Raw genomic sequence first — 13,158 nt, forward strand, 5'->3', positions numbered from 1 at the left:
CAGAGTCTGGCTTATTCTGTTGTTTTAAATTAAGTACCATGATTATTACATGAAAATGTGGGGCCAAAGGTGATAAAACAAGAACTTAAATAAGAGAAATAAATATTGGAAAGGGAGAAACGAAAAAAAAATCACCATTAGTTGCAATTTGTGTGATTTTTCTACATAGAAAATCCTGGAAAGTCAATAAAAAAATTATTAAAAGGAACAAAATAATTTAGTAAGGTGACCAGTTAGAAGATAAAAATATAGTAATACTTTTTTTTTTTTTTTTGGAGAAGCAAACTGGTTTTTATTCTAAACAGTGCAAGGGTGGGGTGCGGTGTGGGAGGGGGCTCTCCTGTATCACAGCGTGACTCTCAGCAGACAGAGCTGAGGCTTGGATGGACTACTCACCCACAGGCCAAGCCTCTTGTCACCTGACCTGTCACAGGTCTGCCTGTGCTGCGGAGGACCGGGGCCCTTGGGGGTAGGCAGGCAACCCCTCTCCTGAGTCACCTCCATGCCCACCTCCCCCCCAACCCCCCCCCCAGCCAGCAGTGACACACAGCACCCTCCATGCGGCCTGTGGTTGCCAATACCACCACAGCCTGCTCTGCAGGGAAGCCCAAGTGCTCCAGCTGCTGCAGCTGCAGACAGGAGACAGTGGACTTAAGCAGTCATAGTGGGCTCTCAGACACTGTGCTGGCCCCTCATGACTGAGGCCTGGATCCTCTCCTGCAGCATCCAAGACCTATCCAGACCCAAGCCAGTCTCCCCTCGGAGGAGCCCTCCCAAATCTGCTACACAGACCCCAGGCCTGGCGGGAGATGGGCTGAGCCTTCGCTGTGGGACTGGAGGCCATGTAAGGAAGTCCAGGGGCAAGAGGTCTAGCTCCAACAGGATGGGGAATAGGCAGGCAGCTCAGCCAGGCCACCTGGGGTAGGAAGGAGTCGGAGTGGCCAGTGCCCTGCCAGGGTCCTGCACAAGAGGCCCTCCTGCAGTGCTTTTAGCTTCAGCTCAGAGAGCTCCAGCCACCGGAAGGCCCCAGCTGTGTAGGCCAGGCCAGCCAGGAGGCTGCAGAATAGCTGCAGGAGGGGTGGCTCGGAGCTGAGCAGTGGTGTCAAGGCAAGGAGCAGCTATGGTAGGTAGCAGCCACAGTGATCGTACCACCTGGGGAGGTCTAGGCTGGTAACCACCCCCTACCAGCATGGCCGGGGGGGACAGGCATGGAGCTGTAGCCCCCAGCTGCACTGGACACCCTGAGTCCAGCAGCCAGGGGGGCAGGGTAGAGGCAAGCAGGAACTGCAATGTGCCCAGGTAGCACTCCTGCTACCAGCCCAGTGTGGGCAGGAGCATCAGGCTCAGGAGCAGGCCAGGTTGGGCCATGTAGCCCAGGGCATGGGTCTGCAGCCAGTGAGCCTGTCAAGGGTCCAGTGGCAGCTCTGGGGCCTGGGTGAGGCTGGGGCCAGTTCCATCAGCCACAGGTTGCTCAGCAGCAGCATCAGGATGGAGGAGGCAAGAGGCAGTGCTGGGGACAGTAGGGGTGGGTCGGGCGGATGCTCTGGCATGCGTAGAGTGGCTGAAGGTGTCAAGGGTGGTCTTGGGGCTATGTGCTTACTGACAAGCCCGGAGGACAGAATGAGAACACAAGGATAGGGGAGATTCTTCCAAGTGATAGAGAGATTTTTTTTTTTAATTTATAGAAATAACAAAATACCAATGTTTATTTTAAAATACCTTTAACAAAGACAAAAACAAAAATTTTTTAATATTTATAGAAAATTTTTTACTTTATAGAAATTTATTTGTAGAATAAATGCATTTTTTAAATTTATAGAAATAAAATACAAACGTTTATTTAAAAATCTTTAACAAAAACAAAAACAAAAAAAGGCTATGAATTATATACTCATGAATATATTTATTTATTTTAAAGATTTATTTATTGATTTGAGAGAAAGAGAGAGAGAGAGTGTGAGTGGGGGGAGGGGCAGAGGGAGAGGGAGACAATTCTCAAACAGACTCCCCACTGAGCATGGTGCCCGACATGGGGCTCCATCCCAGGATCATGACCCAAACTGAAATCAGAAGTTGGTTGTTTAACCGACTGAGCCACCCAGGTGCCCCCTTATGAGTATATTTAACTAAAATCATGTAAAACTCACATGAAGCAAAAATTAAAATTTCTCAAGACTCAGTAAAATGGAGCTAACAAAATAGAGAGGACTCAGTGTTACAAAGATGTCAACCCTCCCCAAATTAATCTATAAATCCACTGCAATTTCTATTTAAATTCTACTTTTGAAAAGTAACTTATCATGAGAGGTTGATTCAAAAGAATCTGTTAAGTATAAAGACTTAGTAAACTAGGAAGAAAATAAACTTCCTTTGTATAATTATGTGTATCTACCAAAAAGTATATGTTCAGGTATATATGACCAGCCCAAAGGTCCCCCAAAACATTTAAGATAATCTTCAAGTGGGGGTGCCTGGCTAGTTCAGTCAGTGGAGTGTGTGACTCTTAATCTTGTGGTTGTAGGTTAGAGCCTCACGTTGGGTGTAAAAATTGCTTAAAAATACAATCTTAAAAATAAATACTCCTCAAGTGAAGTTGGAAGTCAGAAAAGTCTTATCTCTGTGCTCAGAGTGATTAAACTTTTTTTAAAAAAGATTTTATTTATTTATTTATTTATTTGACACAGAGAGAGAGACAGCGAGAGAAGGAACACAAGCAGGGGGAGAGGGAGAGGGAGAAGCAGGCTTCCCGCGGAGCAGGGAGCCCGATGCGGGGCTCGATCCCAGGGCCCTGGGATCATGACCTGAGCCGAGGGCAGACGCTTAACGACTGAGCCACCCAGGCACCCCTTAAAATAAACTTTTAATCCCCACAATCTTGAACAACAATAAACAGCTAAAGATCACCCAACACCCAAGGAAAAGATTTCATATGGAAAAAGAAACCAAAAAAAATTATATTAAACAGCAGAATACTGTAGGATTTCTAATTAAAGAAAATAAATCACACTTTCCTCTCTACTATTCAGTATGTTTTGATGAGTATGAAATATTTTTTTGTAATTTTTTCTCATCCTAGGATCTCCCTTCCTGTTCCCACATTTACCCCCTTTAATTTGATTTACTCTCTTGATTTGGAGGAGGACTTTCTTCAATAGCTTGCTGAGAAAAAGTATGGATGGGAGATAAATTTTTTGAGAGAGTTCATACTTTAACATGTTTTTATTCTGTCCTCATATTTAGTTGACATTTCAACAGAGCCTACAACTCTAGGTTGGAAACATTTCCCAGCAGAATTTTGGAAGTGTTTCTCTTCTATTAAGAGAAACTTAATACTATTAAGTTAATTAAACTATTAAGTTTATTTAACTATTAAGTTAAATACTATTAAGTTAATTAAACTATTAAGAGAAACTTTGACATCAAAGCCATTCTATTTTTTGACAAGTTCCATATCCCCTTCTATGGAACCTACAGGATTTCCTCCTTATCCACAGTGTTCTGAAATTCCACAGTGATGTGCCTATGTGCCTTGATATGAGTCTATTTTCATCCAACTGGGAATTTGGTGGAAACCCTTGAAGGAATTTGCATTTCCTTCAGTTTTAGTTAATTTTTGAATTATTTCATTGTTGATTTCCTCCATTTTCTTTGTTCTATCTTTCTATTATTTGGATATTGGGCCTCCTGGACTAATCATATAATATTACCTTTTTTCTCTTCTTACAGCCATCTCTTCGTCCTTCTGCTTTCCTTTCTGTGAGGTTTTCCTCAACTTTATTTTCCCAAACATTTTCATTTCTTTAATCATGTTTTAAAATCTGATCTTTTTTCCCCTTAAATATTCTTTCTCATAATAGCTTGTTCTTTTTTCGTAGATGCAATATCATCTCTTAATCTAAGGATTTCTATGATCATTTTCTACCGAAATTTCTTACCGTTGTATAATTTTTACTAAGTTATGTTTCTTCTGTTTTGGTTTCTCTTTCCATATTAAATCTTTTTCTTGGGTGTTTGGTGATCTTTTGTTATTAGTAAGACTGTAGGGATTAAAAGTTTATTTTCATCATTCTGAGCAAATATATGGGACTTTTCTGATTTTCAGATTCATTTGAAGATTATCTTAAATCTTGGGGACCCTTGGGTTGGTCACATACACTTGAGAGTAAAGGTAACATCCAATTAGTAAAAAGATACAGGCTCCAGTTACAGATTGAATAAGTCATGGGACCAAAAGTTACAGCATAAGGAATATAGTCAATGTATTATAATAACTTTATGGTGACAGATGGTAGCTACACTTCTTGTGAGCAGAGAGTTGTGAAATCACCATGTTGTACACCTGAAACTAATGTAACATTGTGTGTCAGCTATAGTTAAATTAAAAAAAATTTAAAAAGAAAAGAAAAAAAAAGGGTTCTTAGCATCCAGCATTCAGTGTGTGTGTGGACACTGATCTTCCTATTTTCAGTAAAGTACCCATAGCTGGCTAGCTACACAGAGACAGAGCGAACTTGTACAGTCACACCGAGTCCCAATCAGGGCTGGACACATGGTTTAATTCTCTATGGAGTCATCTTAAAATTAGTAATTTTTGAACAATGGATTTGTATTTTAGTTTTGCTCTGAGCCCCACAAATTAGGTGTCTAGTCCTGAGTACTCACACCTTCAAGTCTGCAGATCCAAGACTAAAGACCCTTTGTTTTCCTCTCTTTGGTTTTCTCTGAGGGTGGGAAAAGAGCCTTTGCCTAACAACATACAATTCAGGTGGGGGTCCAAGGATCTGTTTCTAAATTAAATTTTACACAATTCTCTTTATTCTGGCACTGTGTTTCACCCTTCCTTCCTATGAAGAAGGCAGATAAAGATATCCAAGAAGTTGGATAATCAAGAAGTTAAAAGATAAATAGGTAAGAAATGGACATTAGAATTTTTCTTTTTATTATTCTTCAGGAACTATGTTTAAAAAAAGACTTAGCAGGATAACCAGTAGGAAATACCAGTAAGAGTGCCTAAATCTAGGTTTGCATGGGCACCAAGGTCACAGTATGTTTGGCAGCTGATTTTTCTCTACCACTTCTATATGTGTTGGCCACAAAATCCATCAAAAAGGCTGTTCTTTATGAACAGTGAGATAGGGTCCTTCCCCTAAATGCTAAACTACATTGTGTGTCCAGTAGAGTACTCTGGTGCTAGCATGCACCTTCATGGTATTGTGGGTATATAAGGGGAGGTATTGGACAATTGTGCCTTTCTTTCTGGTGATCACATCCATTATAAGTTTTGCCAATAAAATCTGTTCCTTAATCCATTAGAGTGACTTGGTAGCATTTATTCCGAGCTCCAATGCACAAGGCACAGCTTGCAAATTGGATGCATTTTGCACAAAATTACCTCAAGAAAAAAAATACCACGATTGTGCAATCTATAACAATAGTAGTAATGACAACAAAATCACAACAACAAACATCCACATATTTTGTTTTATAGTTTGCAATACTGCCAAAACATTTATTTTTATCTTTACAACATTGGCAGATATGTACTATTTCCCTCTTTTATAGGAAAGGAAACCGAACTTTGGAGTGGTGATTATTTCTAAATTCACAAAAAGATTAAATGGTAGTGATGTGACTCAAACCCCTGCCTTCAAATATTCTTTTAACCAGTATGAATCAGCAAGCCTGTCTCAACCACACACAGAGGTTTCTCTTTTTCACATACATCTCCATTTTTGCTAATTTTCTATGCTGAGAAGAACTAAACCTTCTGCCTTTCCCTTTTGGTCAAAAGTTCCTTAACAAGCAAAACCTACATTTATTAGCTAAACACTCTCCTGAACAACCATTAATCTTCCAGAATGCATACAAAGCTGCTTTCTATCAGAACCCAAACCCAGAGTTACTACTTACTGATTTCACCCATCTTCAAAAAGACATTTATAGAACACATAACATGTTGTTGATCCTAAAATAAAGTATGCCTTCTTTGCATATTTTATTCTAAAATAAAAGATGACTGAAAATGACAGGAAGATAAGTCATAATTATTACTATAAATTTACATAATAATTTTACATTTGTAGAGATTAACATTTATATTAACATAAATTTCAAACAGAAAAAAGAGAAAGCAGAAAATACTAGAAGAAAACATAGGATGACTTTATTTTTTTCTTGAAACAGTGAAGGCTTTTTTTTAAAAAAGATTTTATTTATTTATTTGACAGAGAGAGACACAGTGAGAGAGGGAACACAGCAGGGGGAGTGGGAGAGGGAGAAGCAGGCTCCCCGCTGAGCAGGGACCCCGATGTGGGGCTTGATCCCAGGACCCTGGGATCATGACCCGAGCTGAAGGCAGACGCTGAACGACTAAGCCACCCAGGTGCCCCAACAATGAAGGCTTTTTAAAAAAAGACTTTTTAAACAGACAAAAGCCATTTTTTAAAAAGACTGGTTAATTTGACTACATAACAAATAATTTTTGGTGATAATGTCACAAGACAAAAGGCATACTGGGAAAAGTTATTACCCAAAACTAAATAGACAGTGACAAATGATGGAAGCAGGTTTGGATTCTCCTGAGGCTTTTGACCTCACATGGCCTTTTCTGTGTGTGTGCGCGCGCGCGCACGTTTCCTTTGGTGTCTCTTCCTCTCTCTTTTTTTTTTTTTTTTTAAATGTAGGCTTCATGCCCAGCATGGAGCCCAACACGGGGCTTGAACTCATGACCCTGATATCAAGACCTGAGTTGAGTTCAAGAGTCGGATACTTAATCAACTGAGATACCCAGGTGCCCCTCTTCTTCTTATAATGGTACCTATTGGATTAGGTCCAAGAGTAGTCATATTAGATCCTGTGCCTACCCATATGACCTCGTTTAACCTTAATTACCTCTTTACAGGCTTATCTCCAAATACAGTTACAATCCAAGCTACTGAGGGTTAGAACTTCAATATATGCATTGGGTGGGTGCGGGGATACAATTCAGTCTATTACACCTTTGATTCGGCAATGGCATCCTTTTTCCCTCCCTATCAACTTATTTCTGGTGCCAAGTGACCATAGAGTATCAGGATCTGGTCTCTGATTCTTCACCTTTATGTCAGGATGTCCAGAGAGTCGATTCAGTCACAGGGCTAGTTGAGTCACAGAGCAAAAAGTCTGTAGACCTTTTAAGCCATTTCTGACTGGGTGGCTAATAGCAATAACTTGGCCTTATACCAAAGGGACTGCAAAACACAAAACTATATTATAACAAATCTCTATGAAATGTATCCTTAGCTCAACTTCCTCTTAGCAGGATCCCCAAAAACATTCACAGCATGCCATCTGACATGTGGGAAAGTGAGATGCAAGAGCAGTTGGAGTAGAAATAAATGGTCATATTAAATAATTCCGGTTAAAATGTTTACTTTAGCAAATTTTACAAAAACATATGTTAAATGAACATACTACTAGTTCCTGTCCCAGAGCCTTAGAATGTGCATCTGTACCAGGCAGGGATCCAACTTCCCCTCCTCATGAGACGGGTCTCTTTCTGTGTTGAATGGGGTGCCTGCATTTGGAGTGAGTACATGGTGTATTAAGTTGGGGAGCATCTGCTTTTGTTTTAAAGAATAAGTATGAAGAAAGGTTGCCTGTCATAGTGGGGAGGACTGGAGTGGCTATTCTTGCCATATTTTGAAGACCCTTCGATATTTGGGGAGATTTTCACATTACGAATCCTGCCTTCTCCCTTCGAGTTCAGAACTCAAACACTCAGCCTGTCTTGAAGCTAGCTAGCAGTAAGGCAGGCGCTCTCGCTTTGGACCCCCCGCGGGGAGGGAGACTGACTCGGAGAGCAGAGGAGCAGCGCCCCCATTTGGCTGGAGAAGGTGGCAGCAGGGATTGCAAGGACAAGTTGCTGACCCACAGGTGGCCCCAGGGGTGGAGGCAGTAGCGGACGCAGGGCACCAAGGCCCTGGCATCTCCTGCTTGGTGGCGGAGGCATCAGTGGTATCTATATGCGGTGAGTTTACTGCAGGAACCCTGGTGTTCCTGAAAGTTTATCCTTGAGTCCATTTTTTCAACAATCCCAAGTAGTACCTAATAACTTTTAAGTGCTTATTTTCCTACTTAAGCTAGCCAGACCGGATTTTGTTGTTTGCAACATTTGGACACGACATTTTCGCATATGTAAAACGCTCACCCCAACTTACAATAAAACAAGTACAAGTTAAACTGTAAATGCATGCTGTTTGTCAACTGTCAGATGGACAAAGATAGATATTTTAATTTGCTGGCATTGATATGGGGAAACAGGCCCTCTCATTTATTACTGTTTGATTCAATGTTTTCTTCAATAATTTTTTAAAATTAAATACTGCCGTCTGTAAGAGATAACCCACATCCACATTCCCATTCTCATTTTCACACCTTTCTAGTACCCTGTCACACACTTTTCACTCAACAACACCTTATTATCTTAAAAGAAAAAAAAGATTTTATAGCATTATTCTACAAACACAAGTTTTAGGGAAAAAAAGAAAAAAATGTATTTCCTAACTGATTCTCTAATAAGTAAAAAACAGAGCACACAAGAAGTACTATTTTTTTTTTTTAAGATACTGCAGGAAATACAAAGACTTATAGAACTATTTTGAGATACTGAAAAGAGTTGTAATGGGGTTGGGAAAGAAGATATAATCACATAACAAGCTGAATACTAATAAAATATTTAAATGTAACTTGAAGCCAACAATGAAGATCAAGTTACAAGGCTATAAATTATTAATTGTCAAACAATCCTAGGGACAGTATGAGTTCACAGGGACATGTTTGGATAATATAGTATGGTGACACAAGCTACTCTAAAATTCAGTGGCTTAAAACAAGTGTTATCTCTCATTTGTGTGGGCCAGGAGTTCAGGCAGGGCTCAGCTGGGCAATTCTCCTCCAAGGAGTATCAGCTGGGATCTGGGATCGCTGCATGGTACTCAGCCTTGCCTGAGGCTCCAAGAAGAGACTCAGAAATCTAGCACCTTGCTGCTCTTTGGCCTCTCCCCATGTCATCTCACTGTTTCTGTCTCTCTATGTGGTTTGGGTTTCTCATGGCATGTTGATCTCAAGGTAGTCATACTTTCCTGGCAGCTGTCTTGTAAGAACAAGGAGGAAGGAAATGGATGCTCTTGTGGTTTGGTTCGGGAAACTTACACAATGTTACTGTTGCAATATCCGATAGGTCAGAGAGGTCACAGAGACCACCCAGCTTGAAGAGAGGAGCCACAGGACCCTCTTTCCCCCTCATGATAAGGACAGTATCAGTGTATTTGTGGCCATATTTAACTCATCATGCAAGGAAAGGTCAGTTTGGACTAGAAAGGTCAGAAAAAGCCATACAAGGAAGGTATCATATAAGCTGGTTTTAAAGAATATAGAACATTTGAAACAATGAAATGAAGTTGGGATAAGGACAAAAATATTAATATTAAATATCTAAAAATAAAACAGTTAACAATGGGGAGAACACGTTCAAAATGCTTAGCAAACCAAGAATTATATTTCTTTCTCAATTTATTTTGCTGCAACAACAAAAGCGACAGTGGGAATTAGCCTCAGCTTGGGCAAGTCACTTTTCCCTAATTTATGAACACATTGATTCAAGTGAGAAGATGATTTTTCTTTAAATAAGGTCACCTTGTTTGAAGTAAAGTGAATCTGAGCTTATAGGACCAACTGGGGAAGGTCACTTAGTGTTCAGCTTGTTTGGAGATGTGCTCACTGTTAAAACTCAGAAGGTATAGACAAATGATTGTAGTTAATCCTGAGACAGGATGAAGGGCAGCAATTTTTTTTCTTTTTAAGATTTTATTTGTTTATTTGAAAAGAGAGTGAGAGAGAGCACAAGCAGGGGGTGGGGGGGCAAGGGGAGGGGACAGGGGAAGAGGGAGAAGCAAACTTCCCTGCTAAGCAGAGAGTCCCACGCAGGGCTGGATCCTAGGACCGCGGGTTCATGACCTGAGCAGAAGGCAGCGGCTTAACCAAAATGAACCACTCAGCCTTTTTTTTTTTTTTTTGACACTGATATGCAATGAATTTATGAATATCAAACCTGGCATTCTAAAAACAAAGGGAGAGGGTACAAGACCTAGGAGAAGTGCTTTAAAAAAATCTTTGAATATGTTATAACACCCTGGAGAATCATCAGATCTTACTGCTCTTTTATGTTAGAACATAGATTTCTCCTCCCCTCTCTGATAGCTTTTGGTTTTATTTGGTCGGGAGCACTGAAAATTCCAAGCTACAGCCTTGCGTGGTAGGAGACAGCATTATTTTTAAACAGTGTTTCTAGTTTGAAGGTCAACAGGCTTGTGTCGTTTACACAGTTATCTACTTTGGGTAGTTTTTGTTTCTTGACCTCTAGGTGGCTCCTTAAAAGCTGTGAGGCTAAGCAAACAATAGGAAAAGAAAAACAGACCCTGTGGGGCCTTGGGACTCCGAAGCCTTAATCTAGAGAGAACCGGTTAAGCCTTCAGAGACTTGAGGGGAAGGTGTGTGCGTTTGGTACGGAGAGCCGAGAAAGAGCCGTCCAGGACGCAGGGCAGCTGGATAGCGCCTTCCACCTGCGCAAGCATAAATCCCCTTAGTAACCCCGGGATGTCCCGGGGGCGGGGGGTGCGGAAAAGTGTTCTCCATCCTCTCATCTGTCCCATCAGAGTGAATAAGTGAACCCTGCCTCAGACGAACTGCAAAGGATAGTCTGCAGACATACATATATATGCACACACATTAGGAGTTTCAAGCTCTCCTGCAGGAGACGAGCTAGACATCACCTGCCGCGTCTTTAGCAAGCTCCCGCCCAGACCTGCTAGAGCCGGGAGGGCGGAAGCAGGAGAGGATGCGGCGCGGAGGTGGCTATTGCACATCCCTGCGCGCCCGCTGCGGTCAGCCTGCTGCATAATTGATGGAGGACTGGGCGCAGTCCTGGGTCGGCTTCAGGCGCCGTGAGAGCGTCTCAGGGGAGGAGGGCAGGGCAGCCGGGCCCCTCCCACTCTGCCCTCTGTCGCGTGTCCCGCCCCCGGGACAGGCAGCAGGCGCCAGGCCACCCGCGAGTGTGCGCAGAAACTTCGGCCACCTACGGCTGTGCGCGAGGAGCGCGGCTGACCCGCCGGCGCCATGCGCGCCCTGCCTGGCCTGCGGGGGCTCCGAGGGCCGCCGCCGCTGCAGCTACCGCTGCTCCTCCTGTGCCTCCTCGCGGCGGTGCGGCGGAGCTGGGCGGACGGCAATACCACAGGTGCGAAGCCTGCAGGGCCGAGTTGGGGGTGGGGGGGGGGCGTGCGCAGGAAGGGACGCGCGAGGCTGGGTCCCCGTAGGCTGAGGGCTTGGCCGACGCGCCGGGGCAGGGTTGGTGGGTAGAGGCGCGGGGAGGCTGGCGACGGCGGGTGGCCGGCGACGGCGGGTGGCCGGCGACGGCGGGTGGCCAGCGGCGGCCGCCTCCTCCCATTGGCCAGGCTTGGGTTGTCTCAGCTGGACGAGGAGACTGGAGCGGACAGGGATGGAATCTGGAACCAAGAGCGCCCCGCGAGTCGGGGGCGTTGGTAGTAGGGCAGTGTCTGGGTGTTCCAAGAAGGAGGGCGGCAGGGTGTGAGGGTGCGGGCGGGAGCAAGGTAGCGACTCGGTTTCCGCAAAGGCGGCAGGATTTCGGAAAGCCACATTCCCCAACGCCAGGTCCCTTCGCTTGAATTGATAGTAGGTTTAAATATCACCTCCCTGCCTTGCAGGTGGGTTGGCTTTGCTTTGAGGATGTTTTTTACAACTAAGTTGAAATAACAGCAAACCACAACCAACTAACGAACCGAAGCCCACAACTCATTGGATATTGTGTGTGTGTGTGTGTGTATCTTCTTTTACACTATGGTCTTTGAAAGCGAATTTTTTGTGGTTATTGTTTTGACTGTTTAAGAAACTTTGAAAGAGGGATCTATGTGCAAAACATTACTAAAACCAACACCAAATTTGCCATTTTATCTTCACCTGTTTATAATTACCTTTTATGTTGAAAGTATCTCATCCAACCTACTTTCTAATGCGGGTTTTTGTGTTAACATATTCAACGTGTTAGCAGCTAATTAGGACAGTACACTGCCAATCAGGTTAGCAAATAGTGCCTATCAGCAACTAAAATTAAGATATTCTACACAAGATCTTCAAACTTTCATAGGAATTCACTCTTAAGAACTTATAGCATGTAGAGTTTTTGTAACATAAAGATGGTAAGATAATCCAAAGGATAGGATTATTCAGTTTTTACAACTGTCCTTTAAAAGGCCTAGTTGTTAACATCTTGGACAAAACATTTTGGATTGCTTCAGTTCCTAAATTTCCTTGTCCCACTTCCTAGCCACATACCTCTTTTTCATTCATACTAACAAAGAATGGTCAAGGACTTGGGGCTATTTCTAGATTTACTCCTCTTTCACTTAAGACTGTTGCAGCCCTGAGGACCATTGCATTCTGGGTGAGTTCTAGAACTGGGTTTCTCCAGTTGGTTCTATGTTGGAATTATCTGGGAGCTTTAACATGGATCCTGCCCTCAAAATTTTTGATTCACTTGGCCAGGGATTTAGCCTGAACATCAGGTATTTTGAAAGCTCCCGTGTGATTTTAGTCACGTGATCCTAAGCAGGTTGAATACCACTGCTTTCAAATTATAATGGCCTAGAGAGTGCACATTGTGTGAATATTTACACTGTTGGTAGCTGGGAGTCAGGTTTAAACTGACATTCAGAGCAGAGTTCTAAAGAAAAAAGTAGGGAAGAAATGAAAGTGGAATAAATCAGCAAAGTTGTAAATAAATGGGATGATGTATGTAGGTATGGCAAGTGTCTGTGTGTGTATAGAGTGTGAGTCGGGCCTTTTAGCTCCACGTAAGTTAAAATTGTAGAATGATGTGCTGTATGAAAGTTATGAAGTTAGCATCTCATTTTAAGGCAGAATTAAAAATTGTGAAACAACCTTATCTCATTTTATAGACTGTATGGAGCTCTGTGACATTCAGTTTCCTCTTTGCTAAAGGCTATTCTGAAGTTTACTGGGTATTTTTTATCTAGGTGCTTTGAACTACTTGGAAATAGGTGTTCTATAAGCCTAAGACTTTGGGCCACATTTTAATAAAAATGT

At 42.5% G+C, this 13,158-nt stretch overlaps 1 protein-coding gene and 1 pseudogene across 2 annotated transcripts in view; one reads left to right on the forward strand and one right to left on the reverse strand.

Annotated features, from left to right (window-relative positions):
- Positions 1 to 345: 345 nt before the first annotated feature.
- LOC113928481 lies at positions 346 to 10,937 on the reverse strand (annotated as a pseudogene).
- Positions 10,938 to 11,008: 71 nt separating this feature from the next.
- The window catches only part of EMB (embigin), a 42,519-nt gene continuing 40,369 nt past the window's right edge, over positions 11,009 to 13,158 (forward strand). Inside the window, exon 1 of one of the 2 annotated variants that reach the window (XM_027606246.2) lies at positions 11,009 to 11,272. In XM_027606246.2, the coding sequence (XP_027462047.1) occupies positions 11,155 to 11,272 (118 nt within the window). In that variant the 5' untranslated portion in view covers positions 11,009 to 11,154. The remainder of the gene's footprint in view (positions 11,273 to 13,158) is intronic. The other variant, XM_027606245.1, reaches the window with a different exon arrangement.

Source organism: Zalophus californianus, chromosome 5 (assembly GCF_009762305.2).
Source record: "Zalophus californianus isolate mZalCal1 chromosome 5, mZalCal1.pri.v2, whole genome shotgun sequence".
In the NCBI taxonomy this organism is placed as follows: domain Eukaryota; kingdom Metazoa; phylum Chordata; class Mammalia; order Carnivora; family Otariidae; genus Zalophus; species Zalophus californianus.